General features: G+C 40.9%; 2 protein-coding genes across 3 annotated transcripts in view; one reads left to right on the forward strand and one right to left on the reverse strand.

Moving 5' to 3' along the window:
* LOC139631312 (small ribosomal subunit protein eS26) overlaps positions 1–20346 on the reverse strand; it is a 90827-nt gene that overhangs the window by 21194 nt on the left and 49287 nt on the right. The gene's annotated exons all lie outside the window — the stretch shown is intronic.
* erbb3a (erb-b2 receptor tyrosine kinase 3a) lies at positions 44–20059 on the forward strand. 2 transcript variants are annotated; one of them, XM_071495431.1, is made up of 29 exons: positions 44–445; positions 7688–7845; positions 8213–8399; positions 8783–8908; positions 9603–9668; positions 10309–10427; positions 10722–10863; positions 11074–11187; positions 11434–11551; positions 11691–11764; positions 11876–11966; positions 12174–12191; positions 13295–13512; positions 13603–13735; positions 13903–13996; positions 14208–14362; positions 14458–14511; positions 14646–14787; positions 14872–14991; positions 15085–15183; positions 15812–15997; positions 16123–16278; positions 16450–16528; positions 16667–16813; positions 17363–17460; positions 17547–17750; positions 17834–17899; positions 18083–18344; positions 18869–20059. In XM_071495431.1, exons 1-29 carry the CDS (start codon positions 349–351, stop codon positions 19645–19647), a joined length of 4302 nt encoding a protein of 1433 aa, XP_071351532.1. In that variant the 5' UTR covers positions 44–348; the 3' UTR covers positions 19648–20059. The 2 variants fall into 2 exon arrangements, with proteins under 2 accessions (XP_071351532.1, XP_071351533.1); XM_071495432.1 differs by lacking the exon at positions 12174–12191.

Consider the following 20346-nt stretch of genomic DNA (forward strand, 5'->3'; position numbering starts at 1 on the left):
GCCGCTGATTGGCTCCGCGCTGCGCTCCAATCACTGAGCTGTAGTGATTCCTCTCACACAGACCGGAGCAGGCGGCTTGTAAAGTCGCGGCTCAGTCAAATGTCACAGAGAGGAAACACAAACAGGTTTTCACTACGGGGCGGATTTACTTCTTCATCTGAGTTTCTAGGGAAAGTCAAGAGGAAGGAATAAGAAGCCGCTGGAAATCTGGATTGATCCAACTACGGTTTAGTGGTCTAAATGGACTCTCTCAGACCGAGGACGATTTTGGACGATAAAAGGACATATTTTATTCTTATTGATATGACGGTAATTTTTATTTGAAACGCCGCGAGCCTGGAAATTTGAATGAGGATGACCGCCCCCATGAGGAAGGTGCGGCAGGTGCTGTGCGTCCTGCTGCTGCCGTGTGCTCTCCAGCTCTGCAGCGCTCAGACACAAGGAGGTGGGCTCACACACACACACACACACACAGAGAGAGAGAGAGAGAGAGAGAGAGATTCTGATAATGAACCCGGAATAGCCTATTTGTGGAGTTCCTTGGATAAATCCCTCTGAACACCTGGGCTGGCACCGCTTACCTGACTGGGTGCTCTGATGTAGGAAAACACCTGTCCTCCCTCACAAACCCCAGACACCAGAACCTGTTCCGCACACGTAAAACTTGTTTGCTGTGAGTCACCTGCACCTCTCCCACGATCCTGTGTGGCTCATCATGTTTGCCTCAGTTGTTTCAAGGTTTTGTGACAGAGTGGCCCAACCTTTCACCGCTTGTTGACTGACAACCACAGCCACAGATCTTTTTTTTTTTTTTTTTTTTTTTTAAGCGGAAAACTTTAATGTTTAAATCTCTCTTTTGTTATTACAGTCACTAAGATTTATTATGTAAAGGTAACAATACCACAATGTACCCTACACCTTTACAAGTAGAAAAAAGTCCTACATTTTAGTTTAAGTAAAGTAAAAGTACAGGATCAGGCTCCTCACAGTTTAATTGTATCAGTACATCATATTATTATTTCTGATGTGTATTATTATTATTATTATTATATTTTTATATAAGCAGCTTTTTAATGTTGAATTTGGTTAAGGTGTAGTAAATTCTAACTCTCTGTATAGCCTTCTGTTGGGTAGTTTAGCAATGTATAACATTTTAGTAACTTTAGTAAAAGTATCAGAAAAGCGAGATGTACTCACAAGTAAGAAATAGCTTCCAATTGATGGCTGGTCAGTTAACTGACTCATGTTTTAGCTCCAAGATGTAACCAGTGACTATGGCTGTCACATCAACAGAGTAGAAGAAGAAACATGGAAATATTCAAAGACCCTACACTTGTGTAAAAATTTGACAAAAGTACATCCCCTGAGTAAATGTACTTAGTCACTTTCCACCACCGACTGTGGTGAAGTGTTTGTGGCAGAAAGAGGTGTTGTGATTTGAATCTCTCTGTGACCTTTGACCTCATGTTCTTGTTGCTGTCACCTGGCTGCAGGTGAGTGAAGTGGCGGACTTAGTTTGAGAAAAACAATGTGAATATGAGCTCATCGATGTTTAGGCAGCTGATACTCTGGCATCTGAACTAAACACACACATACACACACATGCAAACCCCAACAAAAGCACTAATACAAAAAAAAACTACAAACCATGTCATCGCATGAGTAGAACCAATTGTTGAGACTTTATTGTTGAGAATTTATATTGTAACTGAACTGCTTGCTTAGAGCTGCTACATTAAACAATATTCAAAAGAAATTTCAGAGGTATAACTTGATGTCGTTTTCCCACCAGTCCTGGTCTTTTATCCAGCTGCTAAACAGGCTTTCCTTGTGCAGTAACCAGGCAGTTGTGAAAGAGGCTGCTGTTGTTTTGCAGATGCAGAAAGGTGAACCTGCTGTAGACGAACCTCTATGAGGTTAACTGACCAGTCAAAATAGAATAACTAATAGTAGAGTTTTGTGGTGTACTGAAGGCATTCACGGTGTCTTTTTATGTCAAACATCAAAGCCATTTTTATTAGCTCTGTCCTGCACCTCGATAAAACATGGATTGTATTATAAAGAGAAATGCTTTTCATATGCGTGTTTGCACAAAAAGGGACGCACATTACACAAACATGTTCACATTGTAAACAGAAAAAGGTAAGGCCAACTTGTAGCACTTTCATTTTCAAATACAGTTGTTGTGCCGAGAGGAAGAATTAGTGAATTTTTTATCAACAAATATCATCATCATCATGACAAAACAGTGCATATTTTAGTTTAATGGCTCAAGTGTTAGATTTGTGATGTAATGGACGATGTTTGACATTTCTGACTAAAATCTGATTTATTATCTTTCAAGACAACCACAATAGGTGGTGCCCTTCTCAGTAGCTTCTGCACATTTACAGGTGTGACTTATCCAAATAACTGATGCGTCAAAAAACAAATATGCTGTCGCTCCTGTTGCCAAATCATGACGTTAAGCAACTCTCAGCGTCAGCCTCAGTGTGTTCAGTAAAGTTTGAGGGAGTAGTCCTGCACAGTGGAAGCACAGAAAAATAAGGTCTTCCGGGTTGTTTGGACACAACCTCCAACCAGTGAGCCAGTGAATGCACCATGAAATGAAGTAGTTCATGTGCTCAGGTGCCTGTCTTTGTGTTTGTGCACACGTCTGTGTTTGTGTATGTGTGTGTGTGTGTGTGTCTGCGCGCTCACCTGTGAGGTATGCAGTAATCTCTGTCCATCCTGTGCCAAGTTTCTGTTTACTTCAGTCATCGTCTCAACCACTTTATTGGGCTTGTTTATCTCCTCCTCCCTCTATTGTTTTCTTTCTCTCCCTCACTTCTTTTCCAGTGTTGAAACCTTGGTAACAGACAAATGGAAATAACAGCTGAACCTGATCCGTGTTATGTTTTCGTCATGCGATAGTTTACACTTGAGCAGCGAGGACAATGACACCATTCTGCAGTGAGTTCATGAGCTGTATGTGAGAGTTAGTTATGGAATAACTGGCAAGTGCAGTGTTTGTAAAGAGTGAGGAGGAACACTGACAGTGCACACTGAAGCGTCAGCGCAGGGACAGATAGAGGCGTGGGGGCACATCTTGATGCACTACGAGACTTGCTTTGCACTCTTAGGGTTGTTTGTGAAATAGTGCCATTGTGTGACTGTGTGTGTGTTTGAGAGAGAGCGTTGTCGCGTGTACATTGACTTTAAACCCTCCACCCCGTTCCTTTTTTCTGCATCAACCATCTGCCAACACTGAAAGTCCTCCTTTGACAGAGAAAACCCACTCAGTTGAGATTTTCAGCTTCCACAGCTGCCGATTGTGCACTGTCTTTACGGCTGACATCCCAATTTCTCACACACTGTACTGCATGTGTACACACCGGTTTGTCCTCCTCTACAGTGCACTGTGATTGCACTGTATACATGCTCTACATACTGCTATGTGTGGAAGGTTCTTGAACGTACGTGCGCAGGTGCTCATGAGTATTTCCCAACAGGCAATTCAAACAGCTTAGAGTCAACAGCTCAACTCACCCACTGATAGCACTAACTAAGGTGGGGTTGATAAAGAGCTTCACCCTTAAGCAGCTCATAAACAGACATCACTGACATTTTCGATTAACTGGATATGAGTGAGCAAAAGTCTCTGAAAGCAAACTTAGTCACGGCAGCACAGTGTGACAACAACAGAACCCCGACATGAAGCAAACTAGGGAACCCAGTGTAAAGAACCGGCTTTTGCATGAGAACAAAGTGGTTTCTTACTTTTTTCCTCTACGAAAAAGGTGATGTTTACTTGTGATCCTTCCACACCGACTGTGTACGCCTAGCGATTTGAACAAAGAATTTCAATTATTTGTAGAGGCCTGAAGAAGTAAAAAGACCAAGTAGGAAAATTAGAGGAATTAGAGGACAAAGAGAAGCATAAATGTTTTTTCTCCTTTAAACTCTTAATCATCCCGTGACAACTCATGTTCATCTTGTGACCCCTCGGTGGTGGTCCTGTCCCACTGCCCTAAAGGGGTACTCCAGTATTTTTCCTTGCATAAGGTTGATAGACTTGCAGGAGACAGAAAAAAAGATTGATAAATTCATTGATGGGCAGACAATTAAATGGCAACTATTTTGACAACCAATTAATTGTTTCTAGAAGAATGCAGAACATTTTCAGTATGACAGATTTTTACTTTTCTCTGTTTTATATCATTACAATCTGTGTATCTTTGGGTTTTGGACTGTTGGTTGGACAAACCGAGACATTTGTAGATGTCACCTTGGCAGTTAAATTGGGCTGGAGCCTGCCAGAGCTGAACGCCGCCTCTTCACGTCCAAATTGCACCCACCATTGCTGGCATAAAACCCCACATGATACAATGATTTTAACTAAATAAGGAACCACACACTAATTGATATCACTCTGGTTTGATTTGTTAGCTAACCTTTATGCTAGCAATGGGGTACAATGTTGGAACAATGCATGATTGCTTGGAAGTCGGGATAAGATCATCATTAGAGGTTATTTCTTCAGACGTTAGAAAGCTCCCCCAGGGCCACAGAACTCATTATACAACTGCTTGTACAGGCTGAGTAGTACTCCACATGACAAATAAACTGCTCTTCCTCATGTGTAAAATCAGTGAAGTGCCCCCTTCCAAGGGTCACTCCACCTAAATCACAAAAAAACATGTTTTCAACTTTCCATTTGTGGTGTCTGTAAGATTTGGCCCGATTGTGTAAGAAGGAGGCATGAACTCAGATATCTTGATCTGGTGCCTTTTATTGTGCTCATCAGTCAGGTGCAAAGTGCAGCAGTGACAAAATGGAATTTGTAACAAAAAAATAACAACAGCCAAAAAAAAAAAAAAAAGTACTAAAGTCTTCAAACTATCATAAGGTAACTCATGACATACAAACAAAAAATGACCACTACTAGGCCCCTACCTAAAACAACAATGGCAACAAGAGGATATTTGCCTCTGTGCCTCCTGACGCAACTCCAATAAAATGGAGGTGAACTGTATTTGTACTGTTCAACACACTAACAAAATGACATTTTCAAGAAATCATCAGCGTTTCTTTCCCAGAAACAATGTCCTGGTTATTCTTGATAATCCACAGACACATCTATTATGAGTTAGACATTATTTCTGGAAAGTAAGCCTTGAGTAGCATAAACAAAATTCCATTCACCTGTGTTGTACTGCGGTGGCGCCGGACTTTCCAAAGTAAATATCTAAAAATATCTTCAAAATGATTTGCATGGCCAGACACCACGCAAGGGGTAATATGTGTTTTTGTGATTTCAGTGAAGTGACCCTTTGATAAGACGCACCTCCGGTGAACCAGATGTTCTCAGAAACACAATAAAATGACTCTTATCAGGACTTAGATTTATGGATGTAGGACACACACGCACACACACAGATGCAGCACTGTGCTTTGACACCCAGCCTCGCTGTGCTGTGCTGTGAGGTTAATAATTATTAGCCTTTTTTGTGGCCTTGTTGATCCTGTTGTTCTACTGAGCTCTATTTTAACTCAGATGTCAGTAGATGGAATGTGTTTGTGTACTTCATGTGTGTGAGTGTGGTTTGACACACATTACTGGGTTTCTTACAACTGAATCAACAACAAGCGTATTGTTGAGATTTTGTTTGTTTTTAATACAATAGTAACCAAACAATCAGAGTTCACTGGTTCATGATTATGCTCATGATTATAGGCTTAAAGAATCACTTCACCTGATTAACAAAAAAACAAAACAACAGGAAGTTGAATGTTGTAATCTGACTGTTGATTCTTCCTGCTTATCAACACGGTCTGGAGCATCTGAAACTGCAGCAGTGACTGTGACAAACAGCTCACGGAGCCTCCATGAGCTCTGTCAAGGTGTTTCACAACAGTGCCGCAGTTGGCGTCAAAAATCATACTCCTTGATGGTGTGATAACCCAGTCAAATCTGAACACACAGACGTGATACACATACATTTAGATTCAGTGTGATTTACAGCCTCTGAGGATATCATTGTCTTGATGTCCACTGTGAATAATTGTCCATCATTCTTTGCAAAAATGTAAACAAATACAGGCTAAAAAATGGGTTTCAAGTTGTAGCCCGCCGCGTTATTGAAGTTCCAAAACTAAAAAAGTAAAACAAAGAACAATAGATGAGATAATTCCTTCTCCATCTTTATTTTTCATGTTGCATTGTCACTATATAGCAAGGCTCAGAATGTCCCCTCCTGTTGTTCGAACAAAGTTAAAACTAAGTTGGCACAGCGTACATAATGAAATGTAGAGTTACACTTTATGGCCAAAAGTATATGGACAGTCAAACATGACACTCATTCAAACATTGTGTGATTATTGAACATCGAAAACTGAAAGCACTGATATGGTATTATAATGGCTTCCACTTTTCTCAGAAGGATATTCACAAGTAGCATTTTGGAGCCTGGTTGCAGTGATTACAGCAGAGCATTAGCACAGTCGAGGACTGGTGGTGGGTGATCAGTCCCACCTCACTGTCCAGTTCATCCCAAAGGTTTGGGATGGGGTTGAGGTCTTCAGCAGCAAGGTCTGAAAACTATTTGCCAATGTGAACAGCATATACATTTAGTAAGTAATAATTTCTAGGTGAAATTCAGATCAATGGTCAAGTTCAGTTCTCGTTCCTCAGTTTTCTGCTGCGTCTCTCCTGACATTTGAATAGCAAAGCAGCTCTCAAGTGAATGGCTGAACTCCCACAGATCATAAACAAGGCCTCGTATGTTTGTCTCAGAGAAGGAGATGTCCTGTACACAATCCTCAGCCTGTTTCGCACTGTTACAGTACATTCATTGATATAGTGTGAGCAGAACACAGTGGCTTGTAGTAAGTGGCACAAAACTTGCACTGTTGCCTCATTAATGATTTATTAAGCTTTCTGTGGGATTATTTTTTATTGTTATATCACTGCATGAACATCAGTGAATGTTTTTCTTTTGAACTTATGTGGTATTATGACCCCTCTTCTCACTTAGCTAAGATGCAAATACTAATATGCTACTGATAACTCATGGTACACAAAACTTTACAACTGACTGTAAAACGCAATGACAGTGAATGAATGGTTGTTAAAGGATAGAGATCTGGTGTCATTCAGTGTTTTTATTCAACAAATCTTTGAAAAACTTTCACCTGCAGCCCATTCCCTCCTACTGAGGATTTACATTTTTAAAAATAGGTCACAAATGCAGCATATAGTTTCATTCTTAAAGAAAAAAAAGCCTCAATAATTTCCTAAAATAGCTGGGTGCTGCAGTTTTTAGCAAACTCCAATAGGAGTTAGTAGTGTATTTGTCTATGACTGTTTTCCACTGCGAATTAATACACACTTGGTGCTCTGATATTTACAGCAGCTGGACAGTGAAAGTGGGACTGACTCTAAATAAACTACAGTGTCCATGTTCATGGTAATAAAGAAACATGTCATCCAGTGCAACTGTGTGGCTCAGTTTTAGTTTTTTGACAACAGCGGAGGTATAAGCTACAACAGGTTTTGGCTACAAAGAAAATGCTTGTGAAAAGGATCAGTTTGGGTCTTTTCATTGGCATGTATATCACCAGACTTATCCCATAAATTTGTATATTTTATCTGACATGTTGACATTCAAGACACCTGTGAATAAGAGTTCATTTTTTACTTTTCCAGTGGTCGTTTGTTATGGCACGCAGAACATCCTGAGTATGACAGGAAACTCTGAGAACCAGTACAACCTGATGAAGACGAGGTACACCGGCTGTGAGATTGTGATGGGAAACCTTGAGATCTCCATGATGGAGCACAGCAGAGACTTCTCCTTCCTGCAGGTGAAGCTTTGCACACTCAGGGGAATCATAATAACAAGTTTACAGAGAGTGCTCATCTCAAAGAACAACAGTGTATGTGTCAATGCATGTGTCACTGAGAACTGGTAACTAGTCTAGACAAGGATTTGATCCACACTGTCTGTTGCGGATGATGTCTCTGTCTCCAAGACACAATGAGCTCATTTATGTCCCCCTCCAAGTTCTTGTCTACATTAATCACTGCAATACAGTCGTGATGACTAACAACACCTCTGCTGCCAGGTTGTGGTAACAATGAATCTGATTAACAAAACCAGAGGACAGCCTTTTTCTAAACAACTGTGTTTTATATATTGTCTCTTTCTCATGATTTTTTTTAACCCTACAGTCAATCAGGGAGGTGACAGGCTACATCCTTTTTGCCATAAACGAATTCAGCCGCCTGCCTCTGGACCAACTGCGTGTCATCAGAGGCACCACCCTGTATGAGAACAAGTACGCTTTGGCTGTGATGGTCAACTACCAGAAGGAAGGCCAGTATGGCCTTCAAGAACTGGGCCTGACACACCTCACAGGTACACAAGAAGTCACTCAGTTAGCACGCATGAGTGTGTTTAAAGGGTGGGAGGCTGGAGTGGGGCAGATAAGAGCTCAGGTTGGACGTGAAACGCGGTTACAATTGGAGCTCCCACACCCACACAGTCCAGCCACTCCTTCGTAGTACCGGTCGTTGAAGAGCAGCGGTGTGTGCAGTCACTGTGATGTGAAGTCCCTGGAATGTCTCATGTGCTCAGCAGCCCAACCGCCACTGTAACACGAGCTCCAGCACATTATACTGAGTCTGTATGTGCTGTAGTAAACAGAGAATGGCAGAGAGTGATAGGATGAGTCATGAGCCTGTCTGGGCTTGTTTTGCTAATTGCCTCTCGCCATTTACATGCATGTGTGCCGCCCACAGAGATACTGGAGGGAGGAGTCAAGATCATCCAGAATAAGCACCTGAGCTACGCCCCGATGGTGAACTGGCTGGACATAGTGAAGGATGCAACAGCTCATATTATGATCGAGGACAACGGGCCTGAAAGTGAGTGTAAAGGATGGTGATTACACATATGAGCATCAGTTACCTTCTATATTAGTGGCTGGGTTCACATTTCTTCAACTCTATCTTTAAACAATACTCACGTGCCCATATAAGTATATGCATAAAAAATGCTATTGTCTGCTGTCATTGTTTCCCTTTATAAAGCAATTTCAATGTGAAAATGGGAGGGAAAAAAAAAAACTTCTCTTCTTTCTGTGAAATTGTGCTGTGAAGGTCACCAAAAACAAATATGAGATCACAGAATCTCCATCATAGCAAGGAAACACTATCTGGTAAAATACAAAGAGTGAATTTTGCACAAAAAAGAAAGTAACTTTGGTAAATCCTCACTTTGAACTGATGCTGCTGAAGCTTCATGGTGGCTTCAGCTAAACCTTGGAATTTTTATTTTTTAATTTTTTTATTTTTTTACAGTAAACAACGACGAACATGCATTTTGTCTCCCATCATCTGTTTCATTGAAAACACTTTTAGGAACTGATCTGTCCACCATCAGGATGAACAAGAAGAATGATTACAGCAACCAATAGCTCTTTCACTGTAAATATGAATATGTGAGTCTTTGTTTAACACAGACTTGAAAAATGTGAACCTGTACTTTAATCGCACACTTTTGCTTTGGTCTGCTTTAAAATGTAAAAATGCATCCACTGATAATGCAATGATGTCTCAGAGCCTTGCAACGAAGCGTGTGGAGATGTGCCATGTTGGGGCCCAGGAAGTGACAGCTGCCAGATCTGTGAGTGACATCAATATCTCTTCACTTTCCAAGTCAGTTCTGAAATATAGTTGATACCAAAGAACCCAGGGTGCTGCGAGACATGTTGATGTTTTTTTCTGTCGTACATTTTCAATAATGTTTTACCACATTAAAAATATATAAGCATTTACATTTACATGCTGTTTTACATTTCCAAACGCCAAAATTTAAGAAATTATAAATAAACATTGAAATCACAATTCAATAAGCCTGTAAACTATGCAGTTATACCGCAGCATTGTCACTGTAACACACTGACATGTTTTTTGGCAGTTGATTTGTGCAAGTACACAGCAGTAATATTCATTTTTTCATTCGCTGCTTATTTTAAGTTCACACACAAAGGGACATAGCCAAAAACTGCAGATTCTTGCTTTTCCTGAGGCCTTTATTATTGTATCTATCACTGATGTCACTTCATATATGTCACATACCGTGTTACGTCATTTCAAATAAATTATTACAACAAATAGTATAATTTGTAGTTGAAAAAGTTACACACATATATTTGTTGTATGAAAAAGAAAAATCACAATATAGGGGTGTTTTAGTTTAAAAAACGTTTGTGAACCACTGCTGTAATGGATCAACAAATTAATTACTCTCAACTTTCTTTCAGTGACAAAGACTATTTGCGCCCCTCAGTGTAACGGCCGTTGCTTTGGTAGAAGCCCTAGCGAGTGTTGTCACATTGAATGTGCTGGAGGCTGCACTGGACCCCTGGATACAGACTGCTTTGTGAGTCTACTGCTTCAATAAGACCTTTTTACACTGGACACATTTTTGCATGTCACAGTGGGAAAAGCACAGGTGTAAATAATACATTTAAGGACGGCTGAATTGTACTTAGCTGTATACTGTCACGTCTTACTGGGACACTTGAATAGAACAGAGTCATTGTTAATGTTAGTGTTAACACCCGTACTTTTCCTACTATGACAAGTCACAATCTTTGCTGTTAAAAGGCCTATCATAGATACAAACACAAATGGACAAAACAAATGTATAAGCTGTGTTGCTGTCTTTTTACAGGCTTGCAGGAACTTCAACAACTCGGGCTCTTGCGTGCCTCTGTGTCCTCAGGCCCTCATCTACAATAAGCACACGTTCAAGCTGGAGCCCAACCCCAATGCCAAGTACCAGTACGGCTCCATCTGTGTGGCCCAGTGCCCCAGTGAGTCAGACGCACTCATACCCTCATGTTCACACAGACCTATAGTTTATATATTGTACTTATATTCCTTTTGTGCAAGCTTTTTATTTTTGTACAACAATGTGTTCATCATTGTCACTCTGTTGTAAATGCTATTTGTATCTTAACCTGCTCATGTACATTTTTGGTGAGTGTTATTTAAGTTAGTTATTTTTTAATCTTTTTTTAAAGCTAACTTTGTGGTGGATGGCAGCTCATGTGTAAGCAACTGTCCATCTGATAAAATGGAGGTGGAGAAGAATGGAGTGAAAAGATGTGAGCCCTGTGGAGGCCTATGTCCAAAAGGTATTTAAAAAGCAAATCAACAGCTGCTTCACAATCCATGCCAGGCAGGCGTGTTATGTTACTGAGAGATGAGCTAAGCGAACCCTCTCTTGTATAGTGGAATAAAGTACCTCAAAATTATATTTAAGTACAATATTTGAGGAAATGTATTTTTACTTCCTACCACTGCTGTTTGGTTCTAACCGACTCTGCGAGTTACTTCATTTTTTAAGGCTTACTTCCTCCTCTTCTTCATCTTCCTCCTAGCTTGCCATGGAACAGGAAGTCAAACAAGACAAACTGTTGATGCTCATAACATTGACAGTTTCATAAACTGCACTAAAATCCAGGGCAGTCTGCACTTCCTAGTAACTGGAATTGAAGGGTAAACAACACTCTTTCTTATAATAATTGCCCATAGTAATACAAGAGAGATTTCACTTTATGTTGAAGTCTTTCATTCTGTACTTTATGGATGCTTTTTGCACCAGCCCTTTAATTTTTTCTTTTTTTTCTTTTAAAAGTGATCCTTTCAATAAAATACCAGCCCTCGATCCAGAAAAACTGAAAATCTTCAACACAGTGCGAGAGATCACAGGTGAATGTGGGACTTGATTTTTGATATGTCATTGTACTTTTGTTTTTAATGTCACATCACAGTATTTGCAGTCTGGTTCAGGCCTCTGAAACACAACATCTCCATTTTTAGACGTCCTCTGTATCCAGTCGTGGCCTGGAAACTTGTCTGACCTGTCAGTCTTCTCTAACCTCCAAACAATTCAAGGCAGAACACTTTACAAGTGAGCAGAAGTTGTTTTCTTTCCCTCTTTGTTCTAACATTGTTTTTGTGTTTTTCTCTTGTTGACTAAGGTCACATTGTTATCATGTTGTTGTACCTTTGACTGCATTCCAGCCTACACCATCAATCACCAGTATAAATCTGATCTGTCTTTTTGTGTCTTGTATCTTTTTATCCCCTTTTTACACATCACTTTTACACCGTTTAGAGGAGTGAGCTCAAGAAGGTACGGTGAATAATTCACATACCCACCTCTCCCCGCCTTGTCATGTGCAACATTTCAGCTGAAAATATATTTTCTTGGTTTCTGTATTATTATTCTTACAGGGCATAGTCACTACTGGGGATGTGTGATTTGGTGGTGGGATCAACTCTTTAATGAGGTCACATAGTTTTCATATATCTCTGAAGTACACTGAACAGTATTTGGGTTGGAAATGTTGGAATCTGAGAGTCTAATTGTATTTTATGGAAGCAAAGAAAAGCCACTAGGACTTCAATCTTATGAGCAACTGAATACCTAATTGTGAAATGTAATTACTGCTGACTACTTATGTAATGTTGACATTCAAATCAGAATTTATACTGTAGCATTGAAATCTTTTACATTGCAAACTATTTACATGAATGTATGGTGGTTTGTATTCCTCTTTGAAATTTCCAGTTTATGCAATTTTAAAAAAACATATTAGAGGTGCTATCTTTTTAAAGTTGAAAGTTAAAAAAGTTCAAAGAAGAAATACGAGTGTCAATTAAATTGAAGTATAGCAAAAAGTAGTTTCACATATAGGATTGGTGAAACTCAGACATCAGAATTCAAACTTAGTCACTCAGGCTACCAAGGAAAAGCAACCATGCATGACAAATACCAGACATTTGTATCATCAGTTTATTTTCTGTCATTAATATGATCAAGAGAAGTTCAGCTAATCGACTGGAAACCCTGGATTCTTTAATTTTTTTTATCTGAACATGACCACCTGAATATGGTTTCCTGAATGCTGAAAATGTTTTCTATATATTTTTTTTCATATTTTCTGTCTGAATTTGTAAAAAATAATAATAATATCATGGATTTGAAGCTCAAAAACTTGAAATTACTCTCAAAAAAATCCAAAGGAATTCAAGCCTCAAAAGATCAGAAATATGGTTTTCAGAGTTAAATATCTTGATGCTATAAATTCAGTAGTGGTTACATTTCACAATTAGATATTCAGTTTACCATAAAATGAAATGATTAAATTCTTCCTTTGCTTCCATAGCATTTTAAAAGCAATCACAATATAGACAACTCTTCATTTCCCTCACAAAATGTATTTTATATTCCAGGGCCTACTCTCTTCTGGTTATGAGGAGCCCCTCCCTGACCTCCCTGGGGTTACACTCGCTCCGAAAAATAAATGATGGCGGCGTCTATATCACAGGAAACAAGAAGCTCTGCTACCATGATACTGTCAACTGGACACGTATCATAAGCAGCAGCTCCCGCCCGCAGCGACGGCAGAAGCACATTGACATCAAGGACAACCGACCATTAGACCAGTGTGGTGAGCGAAGTTGGATCATTTTACTCCAGCTACCTTATCAGCATTAATGTAGATGATGATTCACTCAATTTTGTTCCATTTTGTCTGTAGTCAGTGACAATCAAGTGTGCGACCCCCTGTGCTCCTCTGATGGCTGCTGGGGTCCCGGGCCAAACCAGTGTGTGTCCTGTAAGAAATACAGCAGGGGAGGAACGTGTGTGCCGGACTGCATGTTCCTAACTGGGTCAGTCTTCCCAAAATCACTAATAATAGGATTAATAATATAATATCCACCCAGTTTGTCTTGTGTGAGTAATATTTGCTTTATGCGTAGCTGTTCCAAGTGATTCAATGTTATCTGCAGTCTGATGACAGATTTTGAAAGTGAAGTACTTTTTGCCTTGAACGCAGGGAGAGGCGGGAGTTTGCTACTCCATCAGGGGAGTGTATGCTCTGTCACCCTGAGTGTAAGGTCCAGGAGGGGAAGGAGACCTGCACTGGCCCGGTATGCTTATCTCAGCGACTAACTGATGTTTGACAAACAAGTTCTTGAAGCTCAAGACTCCTGTTGTAGTAACTTTGGGTGTGCTGCTACCACCCAGTGGCCTTACATCAGACATGAATATATTCCCTTAACAAATCTTGAACCATTTTTTTCTTCTTGCACATGTCTGTCTGCTTTTTATTTTGTCTGAAGTCTCCCTCCTTCTCTCCAGGGAGCAGATCAGTGTATAGCGTGTGCCAGCCATCAGGACGGTCCACACTGTGTCTCCTCGTGTCCTGAGGGCGTGATGGGAGGGGAGGGAATCATCTTTAAATACCCCAACAAGCAAGGCCACTGTGAGCCGTGCCACATCAACTGTACCCAAGGGTAAACAATGAGCTGTCTGTGTTTCTACACACATGTGGATGTGTTTTTTTTTTTTTTTTTGCTTTAAACTGACCCCTTGTGTATTTTATGTTTAGGTGCTATGGTCCAAGAATTGGAGACTGTGTGGGGTCTTCACGATACATTTCTGGGCACGTTTCTCCTCTTTTTCTTACATACTTAAAATAATTGTTGTAATAAAATAATAAATCATTTTTACATTTTGATTCAGTATCAAATGCTGACAAATGTGACATCTGATCTTCCTTCTCATCTCTGTCTCTAGTCAAGAGACCATGGCCATTGCACTGGGAGTGATTGCCCTTATCTTCGTTTCATTCTCTGTCTTTGTGCTGACTGTTCTGTACCGCCGAGGTATCGCCATCCGTCGCAAGCGAGCTATGAGGAGGTACATGGAGAGCGGAGAGGTCAGTCAGACTTTGCAGTTTGGGCATCGTTCTTTTGTCATGCTTCATTTGGAGTTTGTTAACATTTGCTGTACTTGCCCACAGAGTTTCGAGCCTTTGGAGCCTGGAGAGAAAGGAGCTAAGGTCCACGCTCGGCTCCTCAAGACCACAGAGCTGCGTAAGATCAAACTTCTGGGTACTGGAGTGTTTGGAACAGTTCATAAGGTACTTGTGATTGCCACTGTTGCCTATATACCTCTCTTTTCCATATTGAATATTTTTAACAAATGATGTCTTTATGCCTTCTGTACTTCACAGGGTATTTGGATTCCAGAGGGCGATACAGTAAAGCTTCCTGTGGCCATAAAGACGATTCAAGGTCGCAGTAGTCGGCAGACCTTCTTCGAGCTGACAGATGTAAGGAGATATAAGTTAAAATATCTTTTGTGTGTGAGATGCTCACTGTTGTAGGCTTGGATGGTGGCTCTGAAATGTCTCTGGCTTACATGTTAAAATGTATCAACCCATGCCGAGAAACTTCTTAAACAGCTCCTGCAGTGTAATCCTGTCTTCTTCTCCAGTGTTGATATGTGTACTCAGTACGACAAGTAACACTCCACAGTCAGGAGGTACATGAGGAGTATCCACAACATTGCTAAACTCCTTACTTTTATGTGGTGACATTGCATCCTCACAGGGCAAAAGTATGCAAGAATTAACATATTCAATGATTTATTGGCAAAGTAAAGATTTTTTAAGTGCACTGAAGATACACATAAACAACAGAGGTGAATTATTGCGGTTGTTATTTCTTTTTACAATTTTCTATAGACATTTTGAAGCTTTTTTTTTTTTGCTTTTTTTTTTTTTCTTGCTGGGCCCCCCTTACAAATCCACTATAAACGCTGTGAATCCAGCAGCTTCACTCTACAAAGCCTTCAAACCTACAGTCAATGAGTATTTGATGCATTAAAGATCAACTTTGTGTCAAGTATTTACTGAATTTTAACAATCACTAATGATTCAACCTAAATGTTTGTTACAGCACATGATGGCGATGGGAAGCTTGGACCACATTAACGTTGTCAGGATCCTGGGTATCTGCCCCGGGGCCAGCCTGCAGCTCGTCACGCAGCTCAGCAGTCAGGGCTCCCTGCTGGAGCACGTCAGGAACTCCAAGAGCAACCTCAGCCCACAGAGACTGCTGAACTGGTGTGTTCAAATCGCAAAGGTAAAGGACAACCCTGCTTTATTTGTGTGTGTAGGCTATCTTTTTCCCCCCACACTTTTCACATTGTTTGGTCTATTCCCCCCATAGACCAAGCACTTAATAACATTGCTGCCCTTTCTCATCAGGGTATGTATTACCTGGAGGAGAACAGGATGGTCCACAGGAACCTGGCTGCCAGAAATGTGCTCCTGAAGAGTAATTACACCGTCCAGATCTCAGACTATGGCATTGCAGACCTGGTTTACCCTGATGACAAGAAGTACTTTTACAATGAGGTCAAGGTCCGTAGTCTGGCAGCAAAGATACGACAGACAAATGAACATTCAATAAAATGATCAAAGTTCATTAACACTGGGTTTGACGTGAATTTAGTTTGCACACTGTGAGACTTTGCTCTTGTTTTCTAAAACTCAATGACCGCAAGTAACATTTTCTTTTTTCATCTTTACCAGTCTTCACCAGTCAGATGGATGGCCTTGGAGAGTATCTTATTTCGCAGATACACACACCAGAGTGATGTCTGGAGTTATGGTGAGTTTTAGACCACCTACCCAAGTCCCAGTTTGGTTCATATTAAGCGTTTGTGAAAACAGTAGTGGAGGCATGGATGTTTGAGCTGTTACGAGTGGTGCTGCTTCATGCCACACTAAATACATTGCCCTCATTTAGGTGTGACAATATGGGAGATGATGTCCTATGGGGCAGAGCCATATGCAGCAATGCGTCCACTGGAAGTTCCTGACCTGCTGGAAAAGGGCGAGCGTTTGTCCCAGCCTCAAATTTGCACCATTGATGTCTACATGGTCATGGTCAAGTGTGAGTGCCTCTCTTCTGTCCTTCACTTACATTTGGTCTGAACTACAAAATAGCAGTAGTTATACAAATATACTATAGGCCTTTTAGCCATGCTAGCAGCATTAGCCTAGGGATGGCTCAAAGTGGAGTATTTTGGACAGATTGCCGTGACATTTTTTGTCGTCTCTTAAGTTTTCATCTAGTGTCATCATCACATTAAGTTTTTATTCGTCCAGCACTTTGGTTTATCGCCAAATACTTGCAAAATTAATGACATTCTCATCAGCCTCAGGTGTACTCAGGTGTTTAGAGCTAATTAGCAGATGTTAGTATGCTAACATGGTAAACCAAGATAGTGAACATGGTTAGTGTTGTCAGTGTGAGCATGCTGATTTAGCATTTTGCAGAAAGCAAGCTGTGCCTAAATACAGTCTCACAGAAACATTAGTATGACCGTAGACTCATAGTCTTGTTCATTTTGATTACTTTCTGACTTTCTTTATTGTGAATTGGTGTCAACAAGTGCATAAATGAGAGTGGCAAAGTATGACCCTTGTTCTTAATTTCCAGGTTGGATGATTGATGAAAATGTACGTCCAACATTCAAAGAACTGGCCAATGAATTTACCAGAATGGCCAGAGACCCACCTCGCTACCTGGTCATCAAAGTAAGAAAGACTATGTGTTTGAGTTTGGAGCTTCAGTGAAAGTGGTCAAGCAGTGCACTGATCTATGTCTTCCCACTGTCCACCAGGAGGACTGCAGCCAACAGGATTCACCCCCGGATGAAGTTGCCCAGCGGAGTGCAGACCTGGATGACCTGGACAACCTGGATGATCTAGACACTGAGCTGAAGGACCAGGAGGCTGAAGGGGTAGTGGATGGGGTGATTCCATCCTCCCTCTACCTGTCTCCATCCAGGAGCCTCAGCCGCCTCTTCAGGATGGACACTCACAGAGTAAGGGACACCATTTTCTGTCAATCTTATGGCCAGTTTATGTTTGGAAAGCTCTAATCTCACTCCTGTCTTTTCTTGTGTAGGTGGTTCTTAATTCAAACGTCGCTGGATACCTGCCTATGACCCCAGGTGTTGACAACCCAGGACAGGTAGCTAAAACAGGCTATTGTGGTGTTAAGCCACATAAACAGTTTTGTATTTTTGTATGTACATTCATTGCCCCCAACTGCTTATGATTAAGTCAGAATATTATATAATCAACATCACCCTACTGCACATCCCTCCCTCGTGTCATTTTACTAATACAGGTCTGTTTGTGTTGCCTTGTACAGGCTGTGTGGCAGTCACGCTCTCGACTTAACTCGGCCCGCACTGTCTCTGAGAGCTCGGAGGGCTGCGGTACAGCAGTGGAGCTGGACATGCACGAGGACTTCTCTCTGGCAGGGAGCCTGAAAAGAAGACGTCATCGTGAGGACAGCGCTTACATATCACAGAGGGACAGCATGTCTGGTGGGCCACCAGAGACTCCATCTCCAGAGATTGAGGAAGAAGACCAGAATGGATATGTACTTCCTGGAGACAGCCCAAAGAGAGGTGAAAGCCTCATTCATAATAATATCACTGCAGATTTATGTGGCCCCAACAATAGTAAACAGCTCTTAAAGTCTGGGTTAATTCCCAGCCACCACTTGATTATTACTTTATAGAATGAAAACAAATTTTCCAGTATTGAATTTTTTTTAATCATACTTCCTACCAAGCACATTATTCTTAAACCACTACTGGGATTGAACATGAGATTAAATACCATCTTTACATGTGTGCCATGTTGCTTTTTTGCCTGTTTAAGTTATTGTCTAAAGGAATACAGTACATATTTTGGGAACTACTTTGATTTTCTTTCTTGTGGGGAATTAGATGAGAACATCAACAACCACAACCAGTTGAGCTCTATCTGCTCCAAAGCTGCCTAAATAACAATTTATACATCTCATTTGTATTGTATAAAATTATCTTTAAATTACTTAAATTACTTTTCTCATGTAATGCAATAATAATAATAATAATAATAATAAAACTTCTATCTCACTTTATTCACTTTTTTTTTTTTTTTTCAGATACCCTGCTTTCTTCATCTAGAGCTGCTCCTGGCAGGATGGGCAAGTCTCATTCATCAGGCCTCTTGGATGGCCCAGATGATGAGGAATATGAGTATATGAACAAACAGACACCTGTCTCGCTCAGGCACAACAGCCACTGGCTGAAGCCGAACAAAAAACGAACCTCCTCCGTATCGTCACAAGTGACAGCATGCTCAGGTGATACCACGTCGTCTGTGGAGGTCAGAGGAGTTCACACGAGGAGCAAGGACAACTCTGATTCGGAGCAGCAAGGATCTAATGAAGTTGAATATGAATACATGGACATCAGAGGTAGCGAGAAAGACGGAAGCCCTCCAGCAGTTGACCCTCCAACTCCCCCAACGCCAGCGAGGATTAGGGGACAGGTGGAGGATGAGGTGGAGGAAGAGGAGGATGAATATGTGGAGGACAGTAACTATCATTACACAAACAGACAGCCGAAGCTGCGACAAGCTCTTCAAGACAGGGAGGAGCTGAAGATACAGGGGAGGGACGATGCCGAGGCGTATGAGTATGAAGACATGGACTGCTTTGCTGCCCTGCAGCCTGGAGATGCAGTGGTGTACCAGAATGTGCAGATGGAAAGGAGGGGAGCAGTGGGGGGCACAGAGGCACATCGATCTGGGTTTGAACCATATGTAAAAGTGCGAGCTGGAGTCGGGGTTGGGGAACCTGCAGTTGGCGACAGATCTTTTGACAATCCAGACTACTGGCACAGCAGGATGTTCCTGAAGCCCAACGCAGTGCCTACGTGAAGAACGTTTTAAATCGCATGAACTTCCTACACCTCTGAGATGAATTCATGAAGGACCTAAAATGGGAAATGCAATCAAAAGCCATGTTAATACTATAGCCTAACAGACCAGTTAAAAACTCAACAAGTGTGACTTTTCACAGCTTAGTTCTCTGTTTCAGGCTGACATTATATCTTGTATTTAGGCCTTTGATTTGAGGCATTTCCAGAAGTAATAGCACTGACTGTTGAAAACACTACTAGAAAAGAACAGATTACAAGCTATATTTCCCTGTTTACACTTTGAAATGAACAAAGAATGTTTTTGAGAACAAATGCATTTGTTTGCAGCTTCTTTTACATTTTGAGACCTCTTTGTGTGATTATACTGTATATGAAATACATTTTCTACACAATAAAAATATTTAGAAGCAGCAACTTTTTTATTATAGCTTGCCAATATAGCATGACCATGCAATTTGTGAAATGTAGGTTATGTCCCTCAGTTAGGTCTAATAACAAGTCCATTATGGGCTTGACAAAAGTAGTTTGATGAAAAAAAAAAGTAAAAGTCTGAACTTTCCCACCTTGGACATGGGTTCAATCCCTATGATGGTCATGGCGTAATTTCTGTGAATTTCCTGTATAGTGATTAATAAGGTCTCATCTTTTTCCAAAGCTTTCAGTCACATCTCATGGCTTTCAGCTCCATATACTGGTG

This window comes from Trachinotus anak, unplaced genomic scaffold (genome assembly GCF_046630095.1).
Source record: "Trachinotus anak isolate AG129_WGS33_773 ecotype Australia unplaced genomic scaffold, CSIRO_AGI_Tana_v1 ptg000013l, whole genome shotgun sequence".
Classification (NCBI taxonomy): Eukaryota; Metazoa; Chordata; class Actinopteri; order Carangiformes; family Carangidae; genus Trachinotus; species Trachinotus anak.